The following is a 27,589-nucleotide window of genomic DNA, read 5'->3' as shown; positions in this document are numbered from 1 at the left end:
TGTATTAAAACATAGAAATAATAAATGCAGGATCAGATAAAGGTTCATAATTAGTTTTAAAATGAAAATTTCATTAATATATCACAATTTTTAAAATAATTTAAGTGAATTTAAAATGTCCAGATCAGGGCTCTAAGCACAATTTTTTTCAAGTCAATATTTTCTTGGATGTATCTACCAATACAAAAACCACAGGTGATGGCAAGTATCTTCAGCAGCTGAAAAGAGCAAGTATCTGATTTAAACAAGCCACAGTCATGCCTGGATAATAATCAATTTCATTGTCTTTCAATTGCAGGTAACAAATGGGTTATACATTACAAACCAAGTTCTCCTCATTTGTTCTGTACCCTTCCAAAAATTAAGTTGAAGGGTTATCATATTATAGGCGTCAAATACTGGTTAATAAAGAGCAAAGATGGAAAGAGAGAAGTAGAGAGAATTGCTAAAACCATTTTAAAATCAGACTCAACAGTGACAGTGGCAATTTAAATCTCAGAAAACAGTTATGTGATTAAGAGTTTCACTCTGTCTTATTTTTATTTGCCACAACTGTTATCTGTAGTGTAATTTAGACCTTCTGTATTTTAAAACGGTATATTAATAATGACAACAAAAAAATAAGAAGAGTGTGAAAGTCTTGAAGATAAGCAGAAAGCAACTAAGCAAAGCATTTCTTTATGCATACACATTATTACTGTCAAGTTTTCCACTTTAGCAACTGATTATAAATCAATTCCCTCAGGTTGTTGCATTAACCTTAAAAATGGATCGTTCTTTTATATTTTTAATAGTTTCAGACTAAAACAATATTATGACTAGAAATGCATTTCTAATAAACTCTCTATTAACAAATTAGAAGATATTTACCAAAAATGTATATTGTAAATTTGCCTTAATTCTGACTACTCAGTAATTGAAAACAATAAAAGAGTAATGCATTTAACAATGTGATGATATACCAATACCACATAAATAGCTAAATGTAGGCTCTGTCAAGGATTTTTGTTACAAAAGAAAGAGAGCACTGCTGATAATCTCAGTAGGATTTAGAATAGATAAGGATGCAAATGCAAGCACAATTGCAGTAAGAAAAAATACAAAAACAAAAACCCCATAAAACAATTACCTCTGGTGATGCAAATCCTAAATATTCCCAATCCCATGTTCCACCAGCAAAGCTACAAAGAAATTAGACATACCATTTGATTTAATATCAGTACTACAAAGTATATACAATCAGATCCTTGCCCTTTGAACATTACTTTAAATTCCTCTGTTGGAACTTGCTTAACCAAAGTAGATCAACTATTAAAACAGAATTAAAATGATAATTTATTTCTTTCAAATTCTAAGTTTTTATGTTTCTGTAAAAATGATCAAAAAATAAAAATTACCATGTTATAACAAAGTATTTTATAACCGCTTCTATTTTTATTTTACAAGTAAATATTTACTCATAAATATTACATAAAAATAGGATCAAAGGAATTTATGTAAAATAGTGCCAAAGGAATGTTTAATGCTTATAATTATTGTAAATAGGAAAGTATGCTTCAATTTACAGAAGTAGTATGAGTATGTAAAATAAAACAACCACAACTCAAGTGATCTTTAGTGGATGAGTTTATCACTTGAATAACTACAAATATCAAATTTCTCTTTCCTTCACAACTTCTTAATACAAAAATACAAATATGACCATAACAAGCTGGCAAAGTTTCCAAATTCTACATCATGAGATGTTTATAACTATCAAATCACTACATATATTACATATTTGAAATGATACATTAGAATACTTTTAATTATGAGTTCACCTGAAATGTGAAATTAACCTAGGTTAATTTAGTCTAAGGAGCTACACAATGATAAACAAAAAATAACAAGAAAAACAGAAATAGCATGGAGGAAAAAAAAAAAAAATCACCAAAAAAAGTTAACATACTTTTATGAGCTATCCATATTTTAGGTGTAAATAATTTCCAAGAATATGAACCCTAGTTGGATAAAACATAAAACTGCTGGCATTTGTGGCTGGAGCCAGGATGATTTCCAGTGTACATCCTTCTTACCTGCGCCTTGGAGCTTCTGGTGAGTCTGCAGGAGCTACTCCCCGAGCCACAGATGCCAGGAATTCTTGCCTCTTCTGCTGTACAAGGCATGCTGCTTTGATGATCTTGTGGCGGGGTGTGCGAAGGTAAGGCCTATTGACTTTCTGGGCAAGGTCTTCAGTGACCATTTCTAGGTCTGTCTATAGTAAGCAGAGAAAAAAAAAAGATCATAGGCTTCATAGGTTAATCAATAGCAAATCCAGAGTCTATGTGGTTTCTCAGTTAAATCTAACTCTTTTGAAGTAAGAAATTAGTTCAAATTTTGAAATAACTTCCTATGTAATGTATTTTCTATTTTGTACATGTTTTCTAGATTATGAAAGAGATATAAAATCATGTGAAATTTTAAAAAAGCACTTATTTGATAGGCATTTATAGAAATGAAATTGGTATAGACTACAAAGAAGCAGTGAGTATAGCAGCTGTTTACAAGGAATTTATAATCTGTCTATGTGAAAAAAACTAATACATTTCAATGCACCATACAAGCAAATGCATGATGCCATAGTGCAGACTATATAAAAGTGCTGAAGGAATTTGAATTAAGGCAAGACGACAGTGATCGGGGTCAAGTCTGGAAGGCTGTATGGAGAAAATGAGTACTGATCCTTGATGGAAATGTAGGATATAAATTAGCAAAGGACAGTTCAAAGGGTGACATGAAAACTGTAACAGGAGAAAGTATAGTGGCTTCAAAAGAAAAGAAATGTACAATGAAGTTATTTAGCTATAGTGATGCTAACTGGCTTAGGTGTTTTTGTTTTTTAAATACTGTAACTTTTTCAGTTGTATTTAAAAAATAAACTGGTAAATAGCAACTTTCTCATCTTGTAGGTAATATGGGTTGTTTCATCTTTGATGATAAAATTCTTAATTACATAATCAGAAATATGCCTGATTTCAAACATCAACCAGTTTAAAACAAAGACAAAAATGCTATAGGAAATGTTTGCATCACTCATAACTCATTCAGACCTGCAGAGTGACAAATTTAAACAAAGAAAATTTTAATTTATTAGTGGTAACTTTTCCTTTATTTAAAAACTATTTAAAAAATGAAAAGAAAATTATTTTACTGATCATGTCCACATGAAATAAAGTAAGTGGTTTGAAAAAGAAAAAACTCTGTATTTCGTAATAACTGCTGCTATTTAAATGTAATTAAAAAATATCTTACTTGCATTAGTTCGAAAATTTCTTTCTTTGTGCTTTTAGGTTCCAAGAAAAATCCATATGGATAAGAACACTTGAGAATGCGCCGAGTTTTTAAGAGCACATGAACTGCATCTTCAATGAAAGTGGTATCTGGACAGCCTCCTTCAGCTAAAAAGTAATTGAGGCACAGTGAATTTGTTTTTGCAAATATGCCATTTGTAATATTAATTAAACAATCATTTTTCTGAAAAAAGAAAAAAGAAGGATCATTAGGACAAAAACTTTTAAGTAACTGTCTGAAAATACTTATTTGAACCAAACTAAAAAACCACATAAAATACTCATGTGTGACATGTATGTGTTTATAAAAGAAGTATATGCCCCAGCAGCCCAGGAGCACTGATGGTATTCATAAAGGAATGCACATACTCATCTTGGATTCTGGTCTCACTCCATTGGTAAGCAAATCTAGCTTTAGGTCAACCAAAAGGTTCTAGGCTTTACTTTTTTAGATTATCCCTGGCAGAATTTCCCTGCGTAACAATGAGAACAAATGCCTTTTCTAAGTTGCTTATAAAAAAAGCCTAATTATGTAAAATCAATACTGTAAGGAAAAAGATACAACATTCTGGCAAACAACTAGACAACTAATCCTAGTTAATAAAAAAATCCAGAGAAAGAAAGAAGGGGAGGAAGAATGAGGAAGATGGAAGACGAAATTGCCTTAACATCTGAGACTTTTTGTTCTAAGAATATCATTATAACAGTCCAGGTTTTCACTTAACTGAAAAAAAAAACAAAAAATAAAAACCAGAAATTAAGTACGAGAATCTAAGTTTGCAAATACTTTAGAAAATCATATTATTTTGGATGCCTGTAGAAAGAAATTCAGTGTGTGTACACAAACTGACATACAGACTACCCTGAGATTTCTGACGTATGTGAGAAATGAGTGAAGTTTTGCTTCTTCCCTTTCAATTGCTGTACCTTCTTGTTTTTTTCCCCTAATTTGTTATGCTGCCTGGAACTTCCAGAATGCTGAATAGAAGCAATAATTCACATCTACAAATATTGAATGTTGTTAAGTGTCAGGCACAGCTGGAAGCACTAGGGATGCATTAGTGACCAGACAAAAATCCCTGCTGAAGAGCTGTATGACTTGTGAGGATTTTTTTCCTCTCAATTTATACTGTGGACAATACTTCAAGAGTTTGATACTGCCTAATACAGTTATATCTTTAATGAAGTCTAAGAACTAATAATTAACAAGCAGGCTATACTGCTATTGACATATTCTTCCCCACTCCATTTAACTTATGGTATTGTCTTGACTAGGGAATTATCCTAATGGAAAGGATTTTAATATTCATTATTTTGATAAACTGGAGCAACCCAAGTATAACATCACATTTTTCACCTTAAAATGTACTTTTCATATGTAAGCTATTATTTTTAAAAGGTGACTTTTTAAAACAAAAATAACAGAACCTGCACCCTGTGTAGTCATTGTGGGTTATTATATTCTAATGATGCTATCAATACTCAATTCATATTTTGGAATATTCTTATAAAACTTATAATTTAGGACCCACACGTTAGCTCCACCTCATGGCTTTGCTTTTTGACCCCAATGTTCATTATTTACCACTGAAATGATTTCTCTGCAAACTGTTACTGACTTCCACATCCTTAGGCACTCTGCTAAATTTTCTCAATAATTTTTGGGTATTCAGTTACTTGACAATTGGGTAGCACGTGTATCTTGCTCCTCTAAGTCAGTGATGTCCTTTAGGACCCATCCACTTTTCCCAACATTGTAGAGCATCAGCAGTGACACAGAGTAAGCAAAATCATGAAGTGTTTTTATCTCATAACAGCACAGGCTGCATCAAGAGGAAGCGGCTAGGTGCTGGGTAGAAAATCCAATCACAGAGACCTCATCTGCTAAGCTGCATTCAGGGCTTCAAAGAACTCAAAACAGTACCAGAACGAGCTAATGGACATAATGTATTCCTTTCAGAGCTAATGGACATAATGTATTCCTTTCAGGGCCTAACCTAATAGTGAAGCAACAAGCATGGAAAGATATTTTATATTAATTATCACACATACAACTTATAACTTACTTTCTTTGAGAGCTCTGCTCAATTGTTCCATCTTTTCTTTGGCTGTTTTAAGAAGGCGTTGTTCTAGCTAAAAGAATAGAAATAAAGCATGTAAACCATTCTCTTTATTTATTCACAACAGTATAGGTCAGCTCATTTGAAATTATTTGGGACATACCTGATAACTATGCTCGTGGTTTTTAAATCTTGTATAATAGTGCATAAATCTGTCAAGTTCCTGAAATCGTTTGTGTTTTTTCTCAGCCTAGAAAACAAAAGTCCACAAATGACTTTTATAAAAACTAGTAGCTACTAAAATAGTTTTTTGGGGGAATCATTTAAAACTTTTATTAGTGATAGGTATAGTGCATTCAGATTTGTGAATTATTTTCTTGACAGAAAACAATATTTTCTTTTTTTTTTTTTTTTTGAGATGGAGTCTCGCTGTGTCACCCAGGCTGGAGTGCAGTGGTGCAATCTGAGCTCACACAAACCTTGCCTCCTGGGTTCAAGTGATTTTCCCGTCTCAGCCTCCTGAGTAGCTGGGATTACAGGAGCCCACCACCATGCCTGGGTAATTTTTGTATTTTTAGTACAGATGGGGTTTTACCATGTTGGCCAGGCTGGTCTTGAACTCCTGACCTCAAATGATCTGCCCACCTCGGCCTCCCAAAAGTGCTGGGATGAAAAGCATGAAACACTGTGCTCGGCCTTCAGTGTTTTATTATATGGCTTTTTGCTATGGACTAATGGTATTCCCTTTAAAATTCATATTTTGAAGCCCTACCCCCAATGTGACTGTATTTGAAGATAGGACCTGTAAGAAGGTGATAAAGGTTAAATAAGGTCATCAGGGTGGGCCCTATTCTGATAGGGCTGGTACCCTTATAAGAAGAGGAAGGGGCACCAGAGGTCTCTCTGTCTTTTCTGGCCACCTGAGGAAATAGTGAGAGGGTGGCTATCTGCAAACCAAGAAGAGCACCCTCATCAAGAACCAAATTGGCCAGCACCTTGACCTTGGACTTCACAACCTCTAGAACCGTGAGAAATAAATTTCTGTTAAGCCACCCAGTCTGTAGTATTTTCTATGGCAGCTGAGCAGACTAAGACACTTGCTCTACAGTATAATGTAATATTGTATTGTTGATATTAATGTTAAAATTGTTTTTAAGTATTTACAGAGGTAGGCTGGGATATATCACTTTTCATACGTATCTTCACCAAAATTAAAAGAAGGAAAATGTAAAAGGGAAAAAGCTCTTAAGTTTACAGAGCTATTTTGTTGAAATTAAAGGCTACTATAAAGTATATTCAATTTAATACCTTATTAAGATGAAAATGGACAAAGAAATGCAAAATAACTCCAGTAGCAATGAGCGGTTTAGAGAGATGTCTTGGCTTAATTGGTTCTCTTTACCTCAACAGTCATTTCCTTGGATTGCTCCTCCACATGCTGAATGACTTCATAGCGAGTACATCTGTAATAACCTCCAGTGGAGGAACTATGTTTTTTCCACTCTTCAAGGCAAATCCAGCAAAAGTCATACTTGCACTTCAAAAGAAAACACAGATGAAAACATCTCCCCACATTAATATGCAAATTATTTTCTGCTTTATAGCCAACCAATCTGTAAAGATTAAATAACTGTGCTTGTGTGACCAGGAACAAATCTTCTCAAAGACATGCCCTCTTTCTCCTGTTTCCTCTAGAGACATTATCTGCATTATGGAAAGATGTGGGGTAGTTTAAAATTATTGTTTATAGGAATATATTAAAATGTAAAGCATAATATTATGAAGTAATCACAAGGAATCATTAAAAATATCAATAAGATTCTTTCCAAATAATATCAGATGCAAGTGTTTCATTTTTAAGTGCATTCTAATCTGACACTGGTATATAAAGCTCCACCAGTCTATTTGAAAAACTTCTGGCAATACTGACAAATTGGTTTTGAAACCAGAACTACGCTTAAAAGACCTCTAAGTGGAACAGCTGATATAAAAACGGTTTCCCATTTTAATGTAAATTTCACTGAATTACTGTAATTATCAGACAGTGCCAAAAATATGAGCATTCAGTATGAAAACACATCCTTTTTTATGCTTATGGATTTTGAGTCAGTTAAAAAGATCTTCCCATTCTGTTGTCTTCAGGTACTCTTTATGGTTTATTTATTTTTTATTTTATTTTATTATACATTAAGTTCTAGGGTACATGTGCACAACGTGTAGGTTTGTCACATGTGTATACATGTGCTGTGTTGGTTTGCTGCACCCATTAACTCGTCATTTACATTAGGTATTTCTCCTAATGCTATCCTTCCCCCATCCTTCTACCCCACAACAGGACCCGGTATGTGATGTTCCCCACCCTATGTCCAAGTGTTCTCATTGTTCAGTTCCCACCTATGAGTGAGAACACGCAGTGTTTGGTTTTCTGTCCTTGTGATAGTTTGCTCAGAATGATGGTTTCCAGCTTCATCCATGTGGCTACAGAGGACATGGACTCATCCTTTTTTATGGCTGCATAGTATTCCATGGTGTATATCTGTCACATTTTCTTAATCCAGTCTATCATTGATGGGCATTTGGGTTGGCTCCAAGTATTTGCTATTGTGAATAGTGCCGCAATCAACATACAAGTGCATGTGTCTTTATAATAGTATGAATTATAATCCTTTGGCTATATACCCAGTAATGGGATCACTGGGTCAAATGGTATTTCTAGTTCTAGATCCTTGAGAATTGCCACACTGTCTCTTCCACAATGGTTGAACTAGTTTACGCTCCCACCAACAGTGTAAAAGTGTTTCTATTTTTCCGCATTGTCTCCAGCACCTGTTGTTTCCTGACTTTTTAATGATCGCCATTCTAACTGGTGTGAGATGGTATCTCATTGTGGTTTTGATTTGCATTTCTCTGATGACCAGTGATGATGAGCATTTTTTTCATGTGTCTGTTGGCTGCATAAATGTCTTTTGAGAAGTGTCTGTTCATATCCTCTGCCCACTTTTTATGGGGTTGCTTTTTTCTTGTAAATTTGTTTAAGTTCTTTGTAGATTCTAGATATTAGTCCCTTGTCAGATGGGTAGACTGCAAAAATTTTCTCCCATTCTGAGGGTTGCCTGTTCACTCTGATGGTAGTTTCTTTTGCTGTGCAGAAGCTCTTTAGTTTAATTTGATCCCATTTGACTATTTTGGCTTTTGTTGCCATTGCTTTTGGTGTTTTAGTCATGAAGTCCTTGGGCCCATGCCTATGTCCTGAATGGTACTGCCTAGGTTTTCTTTCAGGGTTTTATGGTTTTAGGTCTAACATTTAAGTCTTTAATCCATCTTGAATTAATTTTTGTATAAGGTGTAAGGAAGGGATACAGTTTCAGCTTTCTACATACCGCTAGCCAGCTTTCCCTGCACCATTTATTAAACAAGGAGTCCTTTCCCCATTTCTTATTTTTGTCAGTTTTGTCAAAGATCAGATGGTTGTAGATGTGTGCTGTTATTTCTGAGGCCTCTGTTCTGTTCCATTGGTCTATATCTCTGTTTTGGTACCAGTACCATGCTGTTTTGGTTACTGTAGCCTTGTAGTATAGTTTGAAGTCAGGTAGTGTGATGCCTCCAGCTTTGTTCTTTTTGCTCAGGATTTCTTGGCAATGTGGGCTCTTTTTTGGTTCCATATGAACTTTAAAGTAGTTTTTTCCAGTTCTGTGAAGAAAGTCAGTGGTAGCCTGATGGGAATGGCACTGAATTTATAAATTACCCTGGGCAGTATGGACATTTTCACAATATTCATTCTTCCTATCCATGAGCATGGAATGTTCTTCCATTTGTTTGTGTACTCTTTTATGTGGTTGAGCAGCGGTTTGTAGTTCTCCTTGAAGAGGTCCTTCCCATCCCTTGTAAGTTGGATTCCTAGGTATTTTACTCTCTTTGAAGCAATTGTGAATGGGGGTTCACTAATGATTTGGCTCTCTGTCTGTTATTGGTGTATAGGAATGCCTGTGATTTTTGCACATTGATTTTGTATCCTGAGACTTTGCTGCAGTTGCTTATCAGCTTAAGGAGATATTGGGCTGAAAAGATGGGGTTTTCTAAATATACAATCATGTCATCTGCAAACAGGGACAATGTGACTTCCTCTTTTCCTAATTGAATCCCCTTTCTTTCTTTCTCTTGCCTGATTGCTCTGGCCAGAACTTCCAACACTATGTTGAATAGGAGTGGTGAGAGAGGGCATCCCTGTCTTGTGCCAGTTTTCAAAGGGAATGCTTCCAGTTTTTGCCTACTCAGTATGATACTGGCTATGGGTTTGTCATAAACAGCTCTTATGATTTTGAGATACATTCCATCAATACCTAGTTTATTGAGTTTTTAGCATGAAGGGCTGTTGAATTTTGTCAAAGTCCTTTTCTGCATCTATTGAGATAATCATGTGGTTTTTGTCTTTGGTTCTGTTTATGTGATGGTTTACGTTTATTGATTTGCGTATGTTGAACCAGCCTTGCATCCCAGGGATGAAGCCAACTTGATCTTGCTGCATAAGTTTTTTGATGTGCTGCTGGATTTGGTTTGCCAGTATTTTATTGAGGATTTTTGCACTGATGTTCATCAGGGATATTGGTCTAACATTCTCTTTGGAGATAAGATCGCAAATAGATGAAATAATTTTGGCTGGATCCTCAGCTGAACAATAAATAACACTTTTGAATATTCTGCTCACAACACTGCCCTAGGTTTTTCTTCCTGCCTCTTAGAGAATCATTATTACTGCCTCACTAAGCCAGTTCATTTATGTTAATTTTACAGTAACACAGACTTACAAAAATTATTTTGTACCTGCCATTCTTTTCCAAGTATAGTAACAATCATTAAGCTTCAAAGTTAAAAATCAAGTAATACCTAGAAGATATTATTATATTTTACTGGAATCTTAACCATTTAAATTTCCTTCATGTCCTAAATTAGGAAAAAAAAATACATTTTCCTCTCAATAACTTTAAATAATCATTTTATACATAGATGACATTTCCAATGGTAAAGCAAAATAAATCAGAATATCATTGTAATTTTAAACCAAAAAAATGTTCATAAATGTAGGTAGGTTATTAATAATAAAATGTTATTAATAATATACCAGCAGAGTTGTTTTAAACACACTGCTGTTTCTTCCTGTACAAGTAATTAAAGAGGGTAGTTATTCTATCCAGCCTTTTGACCTCTAACATTAATCATTTATATTAAGTATTTTTCAGCCAAGTGAATCTTTGTTGGCATTTTCATTTTCAATATAATAAAGAGTTACTTATTTTATTGCTTGTTTTTTTAGCAGTCCTAAAGTCTGGCCATTGCTTTGGGTTCTTGTATTATACAGACATCTATATACAGGTGTTCCCTGGTATCCACAGAGGATTGGTTCCAGGACCTCCTGCAAACACCAAAATCTGAGAATAATCAAGTTCCCAATATAAAATGATGTATTATTTGCATACTAACCTATGCACATCCTCTAGTATACTTTCAATAATCTCTAGATTACTTATAATATCTTACAATGTATATGCTATGTAAATAGTTGTTATATTGCATTGTTTAGGGAATAATTACAAGAAAAAAAATCTGTACATGTTCGATACAGATGCAATTTTTTTCCCTAAGTATTTTTGATCCATGGTAGACTGAATCCATGAATGCAGAACCCAACAATATGAAACTCATCGATACAGAGGGCCGATTGTATGGAGACAGTATATGGACTGGATTTGGGCCTAGTTTGGGCCTTGAGTCTAAGCCGTATACTCCAAAACCAGCTTCACAAGAGATCTATATAAGGCAGCACTTTGTTAATCATTGGATAACACACACACAAACACACACACATATATATACACACACACACACACACACACAAACTCTCTCAAGACTCTCACTGGGGAAGGTGACTAGCAAGGAAGGATTCATGAATTTCTGATCTTCTGGTTGAATACCACAGATTTTTACCCTTACCTTTTGTTTTTGTTTTTGTTTCTAAAGAGATGGCGTTTTTGGGGTTTTGTTACTTTGCTCAGGCTGGTCTTGAACCCCTGGCCTCAAGTGATCCTCCTGCCTCAACCTCTTGAAGTACTGGGATTATAGGCAAGAGCCACTGTACCAGGCCCCCTCAAATAATTTATCCTTTGGATTGACAATCAAACTAAATTAAGATTCCAAATGCAAAGCATGAAAAATCCTCTTTAACTTCTTACCTTAGCACACTGCATGTGATTGCAGCCTTCATTCTTCTGTATTGGAGACTTACAGTTGGCACAAGGCTTGGAGTTAGTTAATAACCAGAGACAATTGGCCGCATCCTCGTAGGCTTCACTAACTCCCACAACTTTGGGATATTAAGCACAAACACAAAAATAAATGATTTATTGTACAACTTCTGGGGGAAAAAAACCCTCCAGACTTTTCTTTGCAGGCTCTCAATTTTAATAAAATATTTATTTTCCGATCAGTGTCTGTGGCAACATTTTTAAACTTCTTCATTTTGAGTAGCCTAATTACAAGATAAGGAACTCTATTCCAAAAGACCTATTCATGAAACCTGGTTTAAGGGCAATTTCTACATAAACTTGTGCCCAAATAAACTGGGACCAAAAACAACATACACAAAAAAGGTTTTTTTTTTTTTTTTTTAATGCAACATATTACTCCATTTAAAATAACAATTGTATCAAAGAAAATTACAGAAAGAACAGTTACTTTAGACGATAATTTACAGAACAGGCCAGACGCAAATATAATTATCAGAAACTCTTTACCATAGTAAAAAGCAAAAAATATCAACATCTTTTTTATCCATGAGTATTCTGGATAAACTTAAAATTAATTCAATGTGACACGTCTAAAACTAAGCATCTCATTTATTACACCCTCTTTCTCTATCATATCTGGTTCCTCTCTATTCCCAGTTCTTATGCTTTAAGGTAGGGTCCTTCATACCTCTTGCCTAGACAACTAAAGCATAGAAAATTAACTTATCTCCCCAGTTCCTTCAAGGGCCCACCTCCAACTACACTGCTTGCACAGTGATTTTTTAAAAAATCTCTCCATGTGTTTTTCTTTTATTGACACAAAATATTTTACATATTTATGAGGTAGATGTGACTGTAACATGCATAGAATGTGTCATAAGTCAGGACATCTGAAGTACCCATCACCTTGAGTAATTATCATTTCTATGTGTTGGTATCATTTCAAGTCCTCCCTTCTAGTTATTTTGAAATATAAGAAATACTGTCTTCTATCTAACTCTATGTTTGTCCCCATTAACAAACTTTTCTTCATCCTCCAATCCCCTGCCAGCCACCCATCCCACAGTGATCTTTTTGGAATACACATTGCTTAAAATCTTTTAATTTGCTCCCCACTGACTATAAGATAAAATCCAGCTGCTTTTGCAAAGAATATAAAGCCCATTATGATATGGCCCATCTGGCAAGCTCCTCTCACCCTCCATCCCTAATCAAACTTATACTCTTCATTTTCTTAAACTCAAGTTATTTTACTGTAATTTGAGATCCACAATCTTAAGGAATGTCACGGTTTTTAAAGATTCTAAATTTTACATTTTATAAACTTCCCTCTCCCCTCCATGGAGAGTTAGGGGCTACAGAGTTCCAGATGCATAATTAAAAATTTTTTTCCTGCAAGAATGTCAGCAATCAAGTTGGTTTTGTTTTCTTTTCTAACTCTAAGTGCATTGAGAAGCCCTACATTTACTTTACTCAAAGAGATGCCAGAAAATCATTTTAGAATCACTGAAAGTGGCCCATCTAATCAAAGCTTTGTTTATGTGCCGACACTTTCAGAAGGGTGGAGGGGTAAATGGTTGGCTCTACTGTCAAAGCAGGGGAGAAATCAGACCCTTTGCATTTTGAAATTCAAAAAGAAGAGTTACCCAACCCCTAGATATAAGCCCCTGGGGAGGGAAGGGGGACAAAGGTTTGGGCTCACTGACCCCTGGGAAGTGGCTCTGTGTATGGATTGGAAGGGCTGAGCACCAGAAGCAGTCCTCTGATGGAGCCTAGCAATACAGAAGTGGAGCTGTCTTGCTGCAAGGAACCCCAAGAGCTTGTCTACTTAAGTTTATATTAACAACAGAACAGCAGCTACTGTTGGACTATAAAAGCATTGGTTTTTAACTCCACACAGCAAAGAGAAACAGTGGTAATGAACTGGTCAGACTTTACTCCAGTTCTGAACACACTTGGTAGAAGATGGTTTGATTAAGCTGTTGGTGGAAAGAATTATCAGATAATTTGGTGGGTGACAGGAGTTTCAGTAGGAACTTAGTATATTTAGGGCTAACAAGGTCGAGCTGTGGAGGCAATTCCACTTACAAAGGGTATTGCTATAATACCTAATCATTTAAGTACACTTCACATTTAAACATCTAATTTTTGTTAAAAGCAGTGGCCTTTTTTCTTCCTTTAGCATCAACATTATTGTTAGCTCAGAGGCACTAACATATTCTTATGACTCTTATTGTCCATTGTTATAATAAAGAAAGCACAAAGCCATTAAAACAAAGCAGCAGTGTGGCCTGCAACATAATAGTTTTTTCTTCCACCCTCGGAGAGAATGTGATCTCCTAACTGCATTTTAGTGAACTGCATGAAGTAAATCATGTTCAGGGAATAACCAACTATTACTATGATAAAAACTCGTGCTGGAAAAAAGATCTTTATTTCCAATTCTCTGAACATGCTTATTCTACACATCTATCCCTTATACATACTTTTTTTTTGAGATGGACTCTTGTACTGTTGCCCAGGCTGGAGTGCAATGGCACGATCTCAGCTCACTGCAACCTCTGCCTCCTGGGCTCAAGTGATTCTCGTGCCTCAACCTCCCAAGGAGTTGGGACTAAAGGTGCCCACCACCACACCTGGCTAATTTTTTTTTTTTTTTAATTTTTAGTAGAGACGGGGTTTCACCATGTTGACCAGGCTGGTCTCAAACTCCTGACCTGAAGTGATCTGCCTGTGTTGGCCTCTCAAAGTAGTGGGATTACAGGCATAAGCCACTGCATCCAGCTTATACATACTGTTCTTAACATCAACAACACTGTATCTACCTTCAATCTATCGGGTGAGATTTTTTCACCTCTACTGACTTTCAAACTCTTCACTTCAGTTACAGCTCTTATTATATACTGATGTTCTTTCTTCAAAATCTAGTGTGCTTAGGTCTCTTTCTAAAATGTATTAACTTCATAATAAAGTATTAAAATATCACAAAATCTAAGATCTATTAATAGAAACAACATGTATGCATGTGAAAACAGTTGCTTTTAAAAATTGAATTTTTATTTTTAATTTTTTTTAGAAATAGAGATTCACTCTATTATCCAGACTGGAATGCAGTGGTGCAATCATAGCTCACTGTAGCCTTCAACTTCTGGGCTCAAGAGATCCTCCTACCTCAGCTTCCCAAGTAGCTAGGACTACAGGCATATGCCACTATGCCTGGCTAAGTTTTTAATTTTTTAGAGAGACAGGATCTCACTGTGTTGCCCAGGCTTGTCTTGAACTCTGAGCCTCAAGTGATCCTCTTGCCTCGGCCTCCCAAAGTGCTGGGATTACAGGCATAAACCACTGCACCTAGTCAAAGACTGAATTTTTAAATAATACAATTTGAATTCAGTTTATTGAGTATGTCCCATGAAAAATACTGGTCTGAAAAATTTATAAATTAACAATTTCATAAAAAATATAACCATTCCTGCTTCTTGCTCTAATTAGACACAACAGAGGCAATATCAGTGCTTAACAAACACTATTTAAATCTTTATATGAAATTAATTCCTTGAATTGATTTCAGCATATTTTTTCTCATTAATTAGATTTTCTCATCCTGAGTCTCATAATTCAAAGACTTTGGAAAACTGGGCATAAAGAAGAAAACTATTTGGTTAAACATGCTTATGCCATTTTTTTTTTTTTTTTGCATAAAATCCAAAGTAAAAATGCTATGATACAAAGTAATACATAAACTTAACATAGCACCTAATCATATTTTTCCTTTTTGAAATATCATTTTTGTATATTTAATGATGGGGTTCTACTTTAGTATTATAGTTGGCCAATTATTGTTCACTTTAATCCTTGCCCCAAATTTCATAAACATAAGTGGCCGTTACTGGTCACCATCTTTCAGTGTGGAAGACACAAATCAGTAGAGGAGAAAATTCCTAGCCTTTTCTTAACAACAACTGGGACTTTCTCTGCAGCCTTGGCTTGGTTTCCTCTCTGGTAGAACAAACCTCAGGTGTCTTCAGTCTTTTGTCTCCTATCATGTTTTCAAACATTCTTTCATCTTTCCAAATCAAAACCCCCTTTGGGATCTCCCTATCTCTGGCCATCAGAAGTAACCATGTATATACCATGTATACCATTTTCTAGCTTTTCTGTTTCTTTCCTCCTCTTAGTATCAGGATCATTATCATGTGGAAGGTCATTTTTTCACAGTCCCACCCATAATCTGTTCTCACTAGCCAGTCCATTCTCCTTCCCCTGTTCCCTAGCAAAAACTTATCTGTGGGTATGGAATGATTCATCCAATTTTAATATGGTAAGAGATAACTAAAAATAGCCATCAATTTAAAAATACTTGCTTTAAAGAGTTTTTCTGTGTTCTGATACCAGATGTGAGATGGATTTGCTGTGTGGCAGGGCATTTTTGTTTCTCTTGGCCTTGGTATCTCCCTCTGTAAAATTGGGGTAATTTGTGAATTAAAGGCAAGTAGGGAGATGTATTACTCTAATTAGATCACAGGCAAAACAGAAGATTATAATGAACTTGAAGAATTGTGGGAAGAAACCCCAAAGTGGGTTTTGATTTGGAAAGAGGGAAGAATATTTGAAAACATGATAGGATACAAAAGACTGAAGACACCTGAGATTTGTTCTACCAGAAAGGACTACATAAACCTAAAAGATTATACCCATAGTTTGAGACTGCTTGAGTGAATGATCAGCAGTCACCTAGTAAGTGATCTGTTCTTATAGTTGGAACCTTTAAAGACGAACAGGTCTTTCAGGGTAATAGATCAGACTTGGGGATAAAATACTGGGAAAGTGATGTACAAAGCCATTTGATGCCACAGGATAGTAGCACTTTGAGAGGGTCAGTGTGTCGCTTAGTGCCCACAAGGAGATTAGTATTCACCTCGAGTTCCCAGGACCCAGGATCTAGACAGCTGTGGAGATGCTAACTCACCTCGGAGGCTGGGGTGGGAGATTTGGGGGAAAATAAAAGAAAAATACTTGCTTTATATTTCAAACATTGCTGGGCATTTTCTACTCAAGAATTGAATAATATGCTAGACTAATTACTTCTTATGGTGCATTAAACCTTTCAGGCAACTAGCAGGCACACAAGGTTTACTACTTAAGGCTATTTAATATATCTTATAACTCTCCTGCGTATGCCCCCTCCCACCTGAATTACCCATCTTAAGCCTTCATATCCTCTCACCTGGCCATTCTGAAGTTGTCTCAGAACTAACATTCTTACCTAGTTTCTCAATAGTCTCCATTTCATCATCCATACTTCTGCCTGAGTGATCTTTGTAAGTAAGCATCTTCATTCACCACTCTCCTACTTAAAACTCCTTTTCAGTGTCTCAGGATAAGGTCAGATTTCCTAGCATTGTGCATAACCACCTCTTTGTGCCCAATGCTTGATTTGGATTCCTGTCTGCACAGTCTCATCTCTTAGTGCACCACTAAACTGACTGTAAGAATTATTTGCAGTCCTTGAATATGCCACGCTACTTCACAATGCCACTTCACCCTATGCCTGGAATGTCTTTCCTATTCTGGTTTATGTGAAGAGCATCTATCAGCTTTCAACATGCAGCTTAAGCATCAATTCTTTAGAAAGTGTTTCCTAACCCTCTCCCATAGATAACTGGCCTCCTCCTTCTTTGTCCTTCCCCTCCCCTAAAAGTTATCACATACATGAACAATGTTCTCTCACATTCAAAACACATTTTTCCTTAGTTTTGTATACAGTTGCCTCTCTAATATATAAACTTCAAGAGCATAGAGGGCATCTTATTTTTGTATTCTAACATAAAACAGCACTCAATAAACGTTAATTAAATAGCGAAGATAACATTTAAAATCAACAATTTATTCCTAAGTTTCTTAGCATCTTTTCTGAGTTTCAGACGAACACTTATAAAATTCCACAGGATATCTCCACACATATGTTCCGTAAGTACTTCAAGTTCAGAATGTCCACACCAAAACTCATTATTTTCCCTGGAAAGTTACTTGTTTATCTGAGTTTCCTGTTTCACTAATGGCCTAATTTACCCTCTGACCCAAACTAAAATTCATCTTCCTACCTTTAGTCTATCTTTTCTTCAATTCACCCTTCATACTCATCAGTTATCTTGACAAAAATAACTTTTCTGATACTGCCACTTCTCTACTCTACACACTTTATGGCTTATTCTATTAGGAGGATAAATTCAAACAATTTGGCAATAACACTCACAATCTGGCAACACCTACCTTTCTAGCCTCATCTCTTTGCGAGTTTCTCCTATGGACCTTAACCTTAAGTTCTTAAAGAAATGTATAAAAAAATGTAGGTAGATGGCCAATAGCAAGCCATTCATAACAGAAATATAAATACTTCTAGCTGCCAGAAGCAAGAAAATAAAGCAAATTCCAATTGTTTTGTCACATCTAAAGGTGTTGCAGGGTAATGGTATGAATCTATTTATGGAAGACAAACGCATATACACACCCATACATATCAGGAGAATAGGGGAAATGGGTGGCTATGAAGAGCAATGGCTAGTACAATGAATCTGGGGAACAAACACAATCTATAAAGGCATTTTTTTTTTTTTTTTTTAAATGGAGTCTTGCTCTGGCACCCAGGCTGGAGTGCCGTGGGGCGATTTGGCTCAATGAAACCTCCACCTCCCGGGTTCAAGCGATTCTCCTGCCTCAGCCTCCTGAGTAGCTGGTATTACAGGCGCACACCACCATGCTGGACTAATTTTTGTGTTTTTAGTAGAGATGCAGTTTCATCATGTTGGCCAGGATGGTCTTGAACTCCTGACCTCAAGTGATCCACCTGCCTCGGCCTCCCAAAATGCTAGGATTACAGATGTGAGCCATTGCGCCTGGCTTAAAAAAATCTGTTGACTAAACGATGCATGAACAGGACAAGAACGTTTAATCAGGCTTCACTATAAAATATCCAAAGATCATCCACTTCTCTTTGCTCCTGATAATGGACATGAAGCCTTCTCAACAAGTGAAAGGGATCTCCCTCATTATCAACTAATAAGTGGCATTTTGGTTTATACTGTAGTCTCTTCTCCATGGGTCAGAATAACCCTGAGTCAGTGGACAAAATGAACCTTGTAGATCTAAAATGCTGAGGATCAGCCCTCAGGCAGTGGTAAATTCCCTGATATAATACAAGCCTGTAAAGTATGATGGCTGTCGGGCAGTCTCTCTCAATACCACTTCAGTTGCTGACAGTAATTACCTACTACTAGGCAGAGATGCTAAAATCCAATTCACAGCTCACTGCCTTCAAGAAGATTCTTTGACACCCTTTCTTCCCCCAACCTCAGTTTATCATTATTGTTTCTGGACTCTCATCTTTACTCAACTATATCAGTTATCATATGATACCGTAATGTCTGACTGCTTCCCTCTAGCCTCTGCATGCCCTGAAGTCTGGCATTATCTTTATTATGTGCTTTGCTCATATAAGTGTAGATTTTCTTTTTCTTGTTTTGAGACGGAGTCAGTCTCACTCTGTCACCAGGCTGGAGTGCAGTGGCGCAATCTTGGCTCACTGCAACCTCCACCTCCCAGGTTCAAGCAATTCTCCTGCCTCAGCCTCCCAAGTAGCTGGGACTACAGGCGCACGCCACCACGCCCAGCTAATTTTTTTTTAGTAGAGATGGGGTTTCACCATGTTGGCCAGGATGGTCTCCATCTCTTGACCTTGTAATCCGCCTGCCTTGGCCTCCCAAAGTGCTGGGATTACAGGCGTGAGCCCCTGCACCTGGCCCCTATAAGTGTGTAGATTTATTGGGTGAATTCTTGATCCTGACTTGCGACATCTCAAGCTAACATCATTATCTCAGTCTTTTTTTTTTTTTTTTAAAGACCAGAACTAATTAATTTTCACTTACATTTTTTGAGAGAAAACAGTTGTCATAAAACACTTTAGAAGATGGGAAATTATTGCAAAGCAGATTTATCTGTTAAATGTGGGAACTGCTATTAGGAAGGCTTTAAAAAGGAGTCCCCTCAGAGATTCAAACCCATTCTGTTCACAAGGCACATGCCCTGTCTCATTCAACCCAATCTAAGCATTAGTTTTCCTCTGTAAAACAGGATTACTAACATCACCCTTGTATCATTTCTGTGATGATTAACAGGGATAATGTATTTATAGAAGTCTCAGTGACAATACTTATCTATATGGTATTTAACATCAGTAAATCTATAGAACCACACAACAACAAGAAATTAACTTGCTGTATCCTTCATTGGAAGCTTTCAGGGATATGAGAAGCTCACTCTCACTACAGATCATATACTACTTCCCACAAAGTACAGAACAACTGGTTGGCTCACCCTAGGATAAAAGAAAAGGGCTATGGGAGGAGGATTAAATGTGACCCCCATTTACCCTGTTTATCTTCAGCTGGAAAGTAAGTCTGTTAGAAACATGGAACTTGTCCCTGATTCCTCCTTGCCAAAACTCTATTATTTCCAAAAGGAAGTTAGTCAAAGGGACCGTGATGTTAAACAGGAGAGCGCTAGCATTAACAAATGTGAAAACCTCTTAAATAAAGACTAAAAAAGATATGACCACATTATCTTTTGAATGCTATAAGGAAATATGTAGCAAAGCAATCTAAAATTCCTTACGTTCTTCTGGTTTCATTTCGGTTATTTTTTGCAGCCAATTCTTCCATGTTTGGCAGTCACAAGGCTCATGTGCTTCACCAAGGCACTCCCTAAAGAAAATAAACATAGAAAAGACAATTTTAAAATATTCTTCATCAACATCAAGGCAAAAAAAAGGAAGTGTGTAGAGGCTGGGCGTGGTGGCTCATGCCTGTAATCCCAGTACTTTGGGAGGCCAAGGTGGGTGGATCACCTGAGGTCAGGAGTCCGAGACCAGCCTGGCCAATATGGTGAAACCCCATCTCTATTAAAAATACAAAAAATTAGTAGGCATGGTGGCACATGCCTGTAATCCCAACTACTCAAGAGGCTGACGCAGGAGAATCGCTTGAACCTGGGAGGTGGAGGTTGCAGTGAGCTGAGATCGCACCCTTGCACTCCAGCCTGGGCAACAAGAACGAAACTGTCTCAAAAAAAAAAAAAAAGTAGAAAGTATTCTTCCAATTTTAAAGTTGAAAAAACTAAGACATGGTGATTAATGAGAGATGGAGCATTTCAATGGAGGCATTGAAAATGAGATTCCAAAGCTTGATACCATTAGACCAGGTTTTTAAAAAAAATCAGTACATTCATTTACGTATTTCAAAAGTTCTAAACAGATTAATATTTATAACTTAGATTTGCAAGCCTTCAGAGCTTTAAAACATTTGATTAAATTACGTTTTATCCTCATTAATAATTTAAATTCTTGTTATTCAAAGGTGTATTCCTGGCCATTACTGAGCAGCTTTTTAGACATGCAGAAGAACAGGCCCCATGAGATTTACAGATCAGAATCTATATTTTATCAAAATTACCAAATGAACCTTCTTCATTTTAAAGTTTGAAAAACACTGTTTTAAGTCAAATTATTGTAGTTACTTTTACCTCTGCATCTCCAGGTAACAGCTAGGGTAACTCAATTTACTTTTATTGGAATTTGGGAAATTTTGATTTAAATAATTAAAAACATCAATTTATCATTTGTAACTCTATTTTATATTCTTTCCATAGCTATTTAAGAAGTCAAACACTAAAACGAGCCTAAAGCCTTGATAAACTGCCATTTTAATTCAAGATGATGCTATATTGTATAGAACAAAGGTAATTATTCCAGTCAATGATAAAATATTATTCGGAGGAGGGAACAACCCAATCTGGAAGTGATATCGTCACCATCAGTGCTATTTTAAAAAGATTTCATTTACAAAGGTTAAGCTTGGGCAGGGAGGGGTGGCTCACGCCTGTAGTCCCAGCTACTTGGGAGGCTGAGGTAGGAGGATCACTTGAGTCTGGGAGGCAGGGGCTGCAGTGAGCTGAGATCATGCCACTGCAGTCCAGCCTAGGCGACAGAGCAAGACCCCATTTCGAGGAAAAAGAATAAAAAAAGGTTAAGTGTATTAAGAAGATACACCAACTGACTCATGTAGTCTTACAAACTAAGAGGTAATTAAGAATGTATTGATTATACTTCATATTTGTTAAAATGGTGATTATTAAAAAAAAAAGAAGGTTTTGGTGTGGATGTACAAAGACCGGAACTCTTGTGCACTGCTGATAGAAATGTAAATGCTGATGCAAAGTTAAACTTAGAATTACCATAGGATTCAGCAATTTCATTCTAAGGTATGAAAGAACTGAAAGCAAGAATTCGAACTTGTACACCAACATTCATGGTATTATTCACAACAGCTAAAAGGGGGAACAACCCAAGCATCTATCAGCAGATGAATGGATAAACAAATTGTGGAGTATACACACACACAAACACACACACATGCTCACACAATACAATATTCAGCCATAAAAAGGAATAATATCTGCATACATGCTACACTATGAATGAGCTTTAAAAACATTTTGTTAAGTGAAATAAGCCAGACACAAAAGTACAGATATTCTAGAATTCCACTTATATTAAATATCTAGAATAGGCAAATTCATAGAGAAAGAAAGTAGAGTGGTTGTTACCAGCCTGGGGGAGGAGAGGATGGCGAGTAACTGCTTAATGGTCATAGAGTTTCTGTTTGGGATCATGAAAAATTTCTGAAAAGGAAAAGTGGCTATGAGACGTTATAGTTGCACTCAGAATGCAATTAATATCACTGAATTGCATACTTAAAAATGGTTAAATGGTTAAAAAAAAAAAATTCACCAATTGCCTTGAAAGGGTAATTTAGTTTCCTTACACTCCTGACTTGTCACCTAATCTGACACTTGGGAGCTCCTAGCAACTTAGTGGTAGCTTAACAGACATTCAAAAAATACTGAGTTGATTAAAATATGGAAGTGAGCTGGGCACAATGGCTACTCGGCAGGCTGAGGCAGAAGAATCAATGGAGCCCAGGAGTTTCAGGCTGTAGTGTGCTATTACCACTCTGTGAATAGCCACAGCACTCTAGCCTGGGCAACACAACACGACCTAATTTCTTTAAAAAAGTGGATATATAAAGTCAGGAAACAACAGATGCAGTAGAGGATGTGGAAAAACTGGAATGCTTTTACACTGCTGGTGGGAGTGTAAATTAGTTCAACCATTGTGGAAGACAGTGTGGTGATTCCTCAAGGAGCTAGAACTACAAATACCATTTGATCCAGCCATCCCATTACTGGGTATATACCCAAAGGATTATAAATCATGCTACTATAAAGACACATGCACACATGTGTTTATTGTGGCACTATTCACAATAGCAAGACTTGGAACCAACCCAAATGTCCACCAATGATAGACTGGATTAAGAAAATGTGGCACATATAGAACATGGAATACTATGCAGCCATTAAAAAGGATGAGTTCATGGCCTTTGCAGGGACGTGGATGAAGCTGGAAACCATCATTCTGAGCACACTATCACAAGAACAGAAAACCAAACACTGCATGTTCTCACTCATAAGTGGGAGTTTAACAAGGAGAACACATGGACACAGGGTGGGGAACAACACACACTGGGGCCTGTCGGGGGATGGGGGGCTAGGGGAGGGATAGCATTAGGAGAAACACCTAATGTAGGTGATGGGTTGACAGGTGCAGCAAATCACCATGGCATGTGTATGCCTATGTAACAAAACTGTACATTCTGCACATGTATCCCAGAACTTAAAGGTATGAAAAAAAAAGTGGATACATTAGATTCACTTTAGTGCATACTAACATCAACTCTGCTTTCCAGAAATGTAACGGATACCTGTGATAACTGCTAATTTTAATTTGGCACACATGCTAGCAGACATTGAAGTAGGAAATACGCCACAGATCAGGAACAGTGTTTCCATATGGTGCCTACAAACACAGGTGGGAATGCAGAATCAACATTTCTCATGACTCATTTAAGAAAGCTTGTTTGTCATTTGCATTTCAATAAAGCTAGAAAAATTTAAAAAAAGAGCCCTGAAGTACAAAAAGCCCTTATATATCTGCAGTAACTAAAACAAACAAATGCAATCAATGAAATAAATTATTTCTATTAAGATTTTTTTCCCTGGAGACTTTTTCCCCCTGGAGATTAAACAGCATATTCAATATCCATTTCCTGGCAGAATCAACGCTAGTAAATACTGGTTTTGCTGTCAGAACATTTTCTGAAAACGTTCTGGAAAAAAAAAAAAAAAGAAAGAAATCATGGGGGAACAAAGCCCAGTGTTTTCAAATAAAGTCTGAAAAAAAAAAAGCCACTTCTTCAAAAGGCCATAATTGCTTATCAATGTGCTTGGCTCTCCAAGACTGTGTTGTCCTAGACAGCAAAAGAAGGTTTTCTTTTCTAGAACCTCACAGGAGGACAAAGATTTGCCGCTTCCTTGGTTGTGAGCCCAATCAGTAGGACCACTTCAGGGTGTTTTAACTGGTTGGCACAGTTTCTGCTAGTTTCCAGTGCAATACTAAAAAAGGATTTAAAAAAAAACAAAACAAAACAGAAAACAGCAGCTTACTAATAAAAAAAGAAGCTACAGCATGGACTGTGAATTAAAGAGGTTGAGGTTGCTATTTTTTTTTTTTTTTTTTTTTAAGATGGAGTCTTGCTCTGTGGCCCAGGCTGGAGTGCAATAGCATGATCGCCACTCACCACAACCTCTGCCTCCTGGGTTCAAGTGATTCTCTTGCCTCCTAAGTAGCTGCGATTACAGGTGCACACCACCATGCCCAGCTAATTTTTTGTATTTTCAGTAGAGACGGGGTTTCACCATGTTGGCCAGGCTGAACTTGAATTCCTGACCTCGTGATATGCCTGCCTCGGCCTCCCAAAGTGCTGGGATTACAGGCGTGAGCCACTGCGCCTGGCCGAGGTTGCCACTTAATACTATAAAATATATTTAAAAACTAACGCATCTGGAAAAATAAACTCAGAATTCTCCAAAGTATAGTAATAACAAAGTCACTAAACATAGTAGGTAATTGACATTCTAGATGATCAACATAGGGAAGAAAGGTTATTCTGAGAAAAGTAGTGAAGATGCTAGAATGCCAACTTCCTGAAGAAAGTTTATTTTTTTCTTTTTCTTTTTGAGAGTCTTGCTCTGGCACCCAGGCTGGAGTGCAGCGGCATGATCTTGGCTCGCTGCAGCTTCCACCTCCTGAGCTCAAGCCATCCTACTGCCAGCCTCCCAAGTAGTCAGGACAAGAGGTATGCACCACCACGCCCAGCTAATTTTTGTATTTTTTGTAGAGACAGGGTTTCACTACGTTGCCCAAGTGGTCTCAAACTCCCGGGCTCAAGGGATCCGCCAATCTCAGCCCCACAAAATGCTGGGATTACAGCTGTAAGTCCCTGAGACCGGCCTACATCCCTGAACAAAATTTTAACCAATGACTGTTGACAAGTATTCTAAAGTCCCTGGTATCTGTTGCTGAAACTGCATCTCAAAATGTCAGTAAAACAAGAGTATGGGGAGGGGAATCTCAGGACATAGCCTGCTGAATCTCAGCCAGAGACACCTATAGGGTAGGTTTATTCAGGTAAAAAAAAATCCTGGTAAAAGATTATAAAGAAAAAAATAGTTGCCTAATCTAAACTCCTCCACCTAGTTCAAATATGATTGGTTAACCTAACATCAAGTGATCAAGGAATGGCTCTCTTCTTGAAAATGTGCCAGTATGCACAACTGGTTGCATGACTATACAGTGGTTCTAATGGGCTCCGGAAAAGGAAAAAACCTTCCACTAATGTTTTAAAATTTATTACCTGATGGAAGAAATTCCTATCCAGAAGTTGGCAATTTCAATTAAATGCCATTTTAGAACGTTTTATTAATAAGCAATTCTGACTGAATTAAGTAGAAATCCTAATTTCTATGCTTCTCCCCTGTAGCTAACATTTTTTAGTACACCAGGTAATGTTCTAAATACTCCACGTGAACGGACTCATTTAATTCTCTTAACAATTCTTTGTAACTGGTACTATTTATCCTCATTTTAAATGCACAGAGAGGTTCAGTAACCTACCAAAGGCCACACAAGTAAAGAGTGGATAAGCTAAAATCTGAAGCTAAATAGTTTGGTTCTGGAAACTTGCACTCTATGTTGACTGCATTAGATAGGAAGGCTTTATTTATCACATTATTTTAGGAGAGGATATTTATCACCAAGCCACAGAGCTAGTTAGTGGCAGAGCTGTCTCACAGGCAGGTTCTGTCCATCTCCCAGATTATTATCACTCTGTTGAAATTTGATAAATTGAACCATCAAGCGGTATTTATGGAGATGTGTTACTCTGCAGAGAGTATACATGATATTTAAACAAGGTCTTTTGATTGAACTACCAAATAAGTAGTATCATGTTTTTATTTCTGGGACTGTGAAGAGCTGGAAAATGTTCTGCTAGTTGGCAGGAGTCTGATACTTAAATAGCTAGATACTGCCAATCTAGAAAGATCTTTTCTTCTGTAACTAGAGCTGTTAATCTAAGGGCTTAAAACTGATTTTGTAAGAAAAGATGAGACACAATTATTAGGTCTACAAATACAGACTGCTTCATCTATTTTGTCCACAGGACTCCTGGAGAGCCTGTGAGGTCTGTGGAGGGGGAGATGATGCATGCAACTATTGCTCTGAATAAAGGAGTAGGTATTGATCAAAATCCTTATTGTGAATGTTGGAGAAAAAAGATACCCACTTTCAAACTTTTCTGCAAACTTGACAGGTCTATATATTGTACTCTCTGATCCACTGGAAACTTAAGTGGACTAGAAACCTGATACTGTGGTTTCTCAAGTTGTACATCACTATGATTCAAAAATTTGTTCCTTTTAAAGACTTCTTTACACAGTTTCAGTAAATAAGTGCTCAACCGCTAGGTAATATAAACTTTATTATTATTTTTCTCTTTTTTTGAGATGGAGTCTCGCTCTGTTGCCTGGGCTGGAGTGCAGTGGCTTGATCTCGGTTCACTGCAACTTCCGCCTCCTGGGTTCAAGCAATTCTCCTGCCTCAGCCTCCCGAGTAGCTGGGACTACAGGAGCGTGCCACCATGCCCAGTTAATTTTTTGTATTTTTAGTAGAGACAGGGCTTCACTGTGTTACCCAGGATGGTCTCGACCTCCTGATCTCGTGATCCCCCTGCCTCGGCCTCCCAAAGTGCTGGGATTACAGGCGTAAGCCACCATGCCCAGCACCATATTATTATTTAGAATATTTCCTGCCAATCAATTTCAGTGAATAAAATAGGTTTGACTGTCTATGTGTTTAGAAGACAAAATTCCAAGTAAGGTTTTCAGTTTTCAATGCACACTGGTGATTAAAAGGGACCAGAGTAAAAAGACAGGAAAGAAATGGCCACCATACCATCTTAAGTTTGGTGGCCAGGAAGCATTTCTGACAACAAATCTGTGAAGAGTTGTCTCAGAGAAGAGAGACACTTTGTGTCAGTTCAGAAGGCACAGAAGTTACACAGTAGCATATTTTACTTAATTAAAAAGAAAAAAAAAAAGAGGAAAAGTCATTGGTTCAAGTCAGAACCCATCTAAGTTTTGAATATTGTCTTGAGATAATTTTGCCCAGATCACACAAATTGTAATTATAAAGGCTAGCGGGAGAAACCACGCTAGCTTCAGTTACTAAGGGCATGGAATTTGGTGCACAGCTAGAGAAGGGTATCCTGTGGTGGGAAGGGGAATGCCTATTAATACTACTTGTCTCCCATCAATGAATATATTTAGTTATATCCATGCAGGTATCTCTTGGGTATGGCTCAACTGTTTCTGTCATATACAGTTCCTGAAAAGAAGAAATTATTAT

At 36.9% G+C, this 27,589-nt stretch overlaps 1 protein-coding gene across 7 annotated transcripts in view; it reads right to left on the bottom strand.

The window, feature by feature from the left end:
• LOC105475489 (ankyrin repeat and IBR domain containing 1) overlaps positions 1 to 27,589 on the bottom strand; it is a 155,617-nt gene that overhangs the window by 8,329 nt on the left and 119,699 nt on the right. For all 7 annotated transcript variants that reach the window (XM_011730766.3, XM_011730770.3, XM_011730768.3 and 4 more), the window contains 8 exons: positions 20,341 to 20,429; positions 11,617 to 11,747; positions 6,792 to 6,926; positions 5,553 to 5,639; positions 5,396 to 5,462; positions 3,292 to 3,437; positions 2,076 to 2,254; positions 1,130 to 1,181 (listed from right to left, as the gene is read on the bottom strand). In XM_011730766.3, the coding sequence (XP_011729068.1) occupies positions 1,130 to 1,181; positions 2,076 to 2,254; positions 3,292 to 3,437; positions 5,396 to 5,462; positions 5,553 to 5,639; positions 6,792 to 6,926; positions 11,617 to 11,747; positions 20,341 to 20,429 (886 nt within the window). The remainder of the gene's footprint in view (positions 1 to 1,129; positions 1,182 to 2,075; positions 2,255 to 3,291; positions 3,438 to 5,395; positions 5,463 to 5,552; positions 5,640 to 6,791; positions 6,927 to 11,616; positions 11,748 to 20,340; positions 20,430 to 27,589) is intronic.

This window comes from Macaca nemestrina, chromosome 4 (assembly GCF_043159975.1).
Source record: "Macaca nemestrina isolate mMacNem1 chromosome 4, mMacNem.hap1, whole genome shotgun sequence".
Lineage (NCBI taxonomy): Eukaryota > Metazoa > Chordata > Mammalia > Primates > Cercopithecidae > Macaca > Macaca nemestrina.
This window is presented reverse-complemented; position numbering and strand designations above follow the sequence as displayed.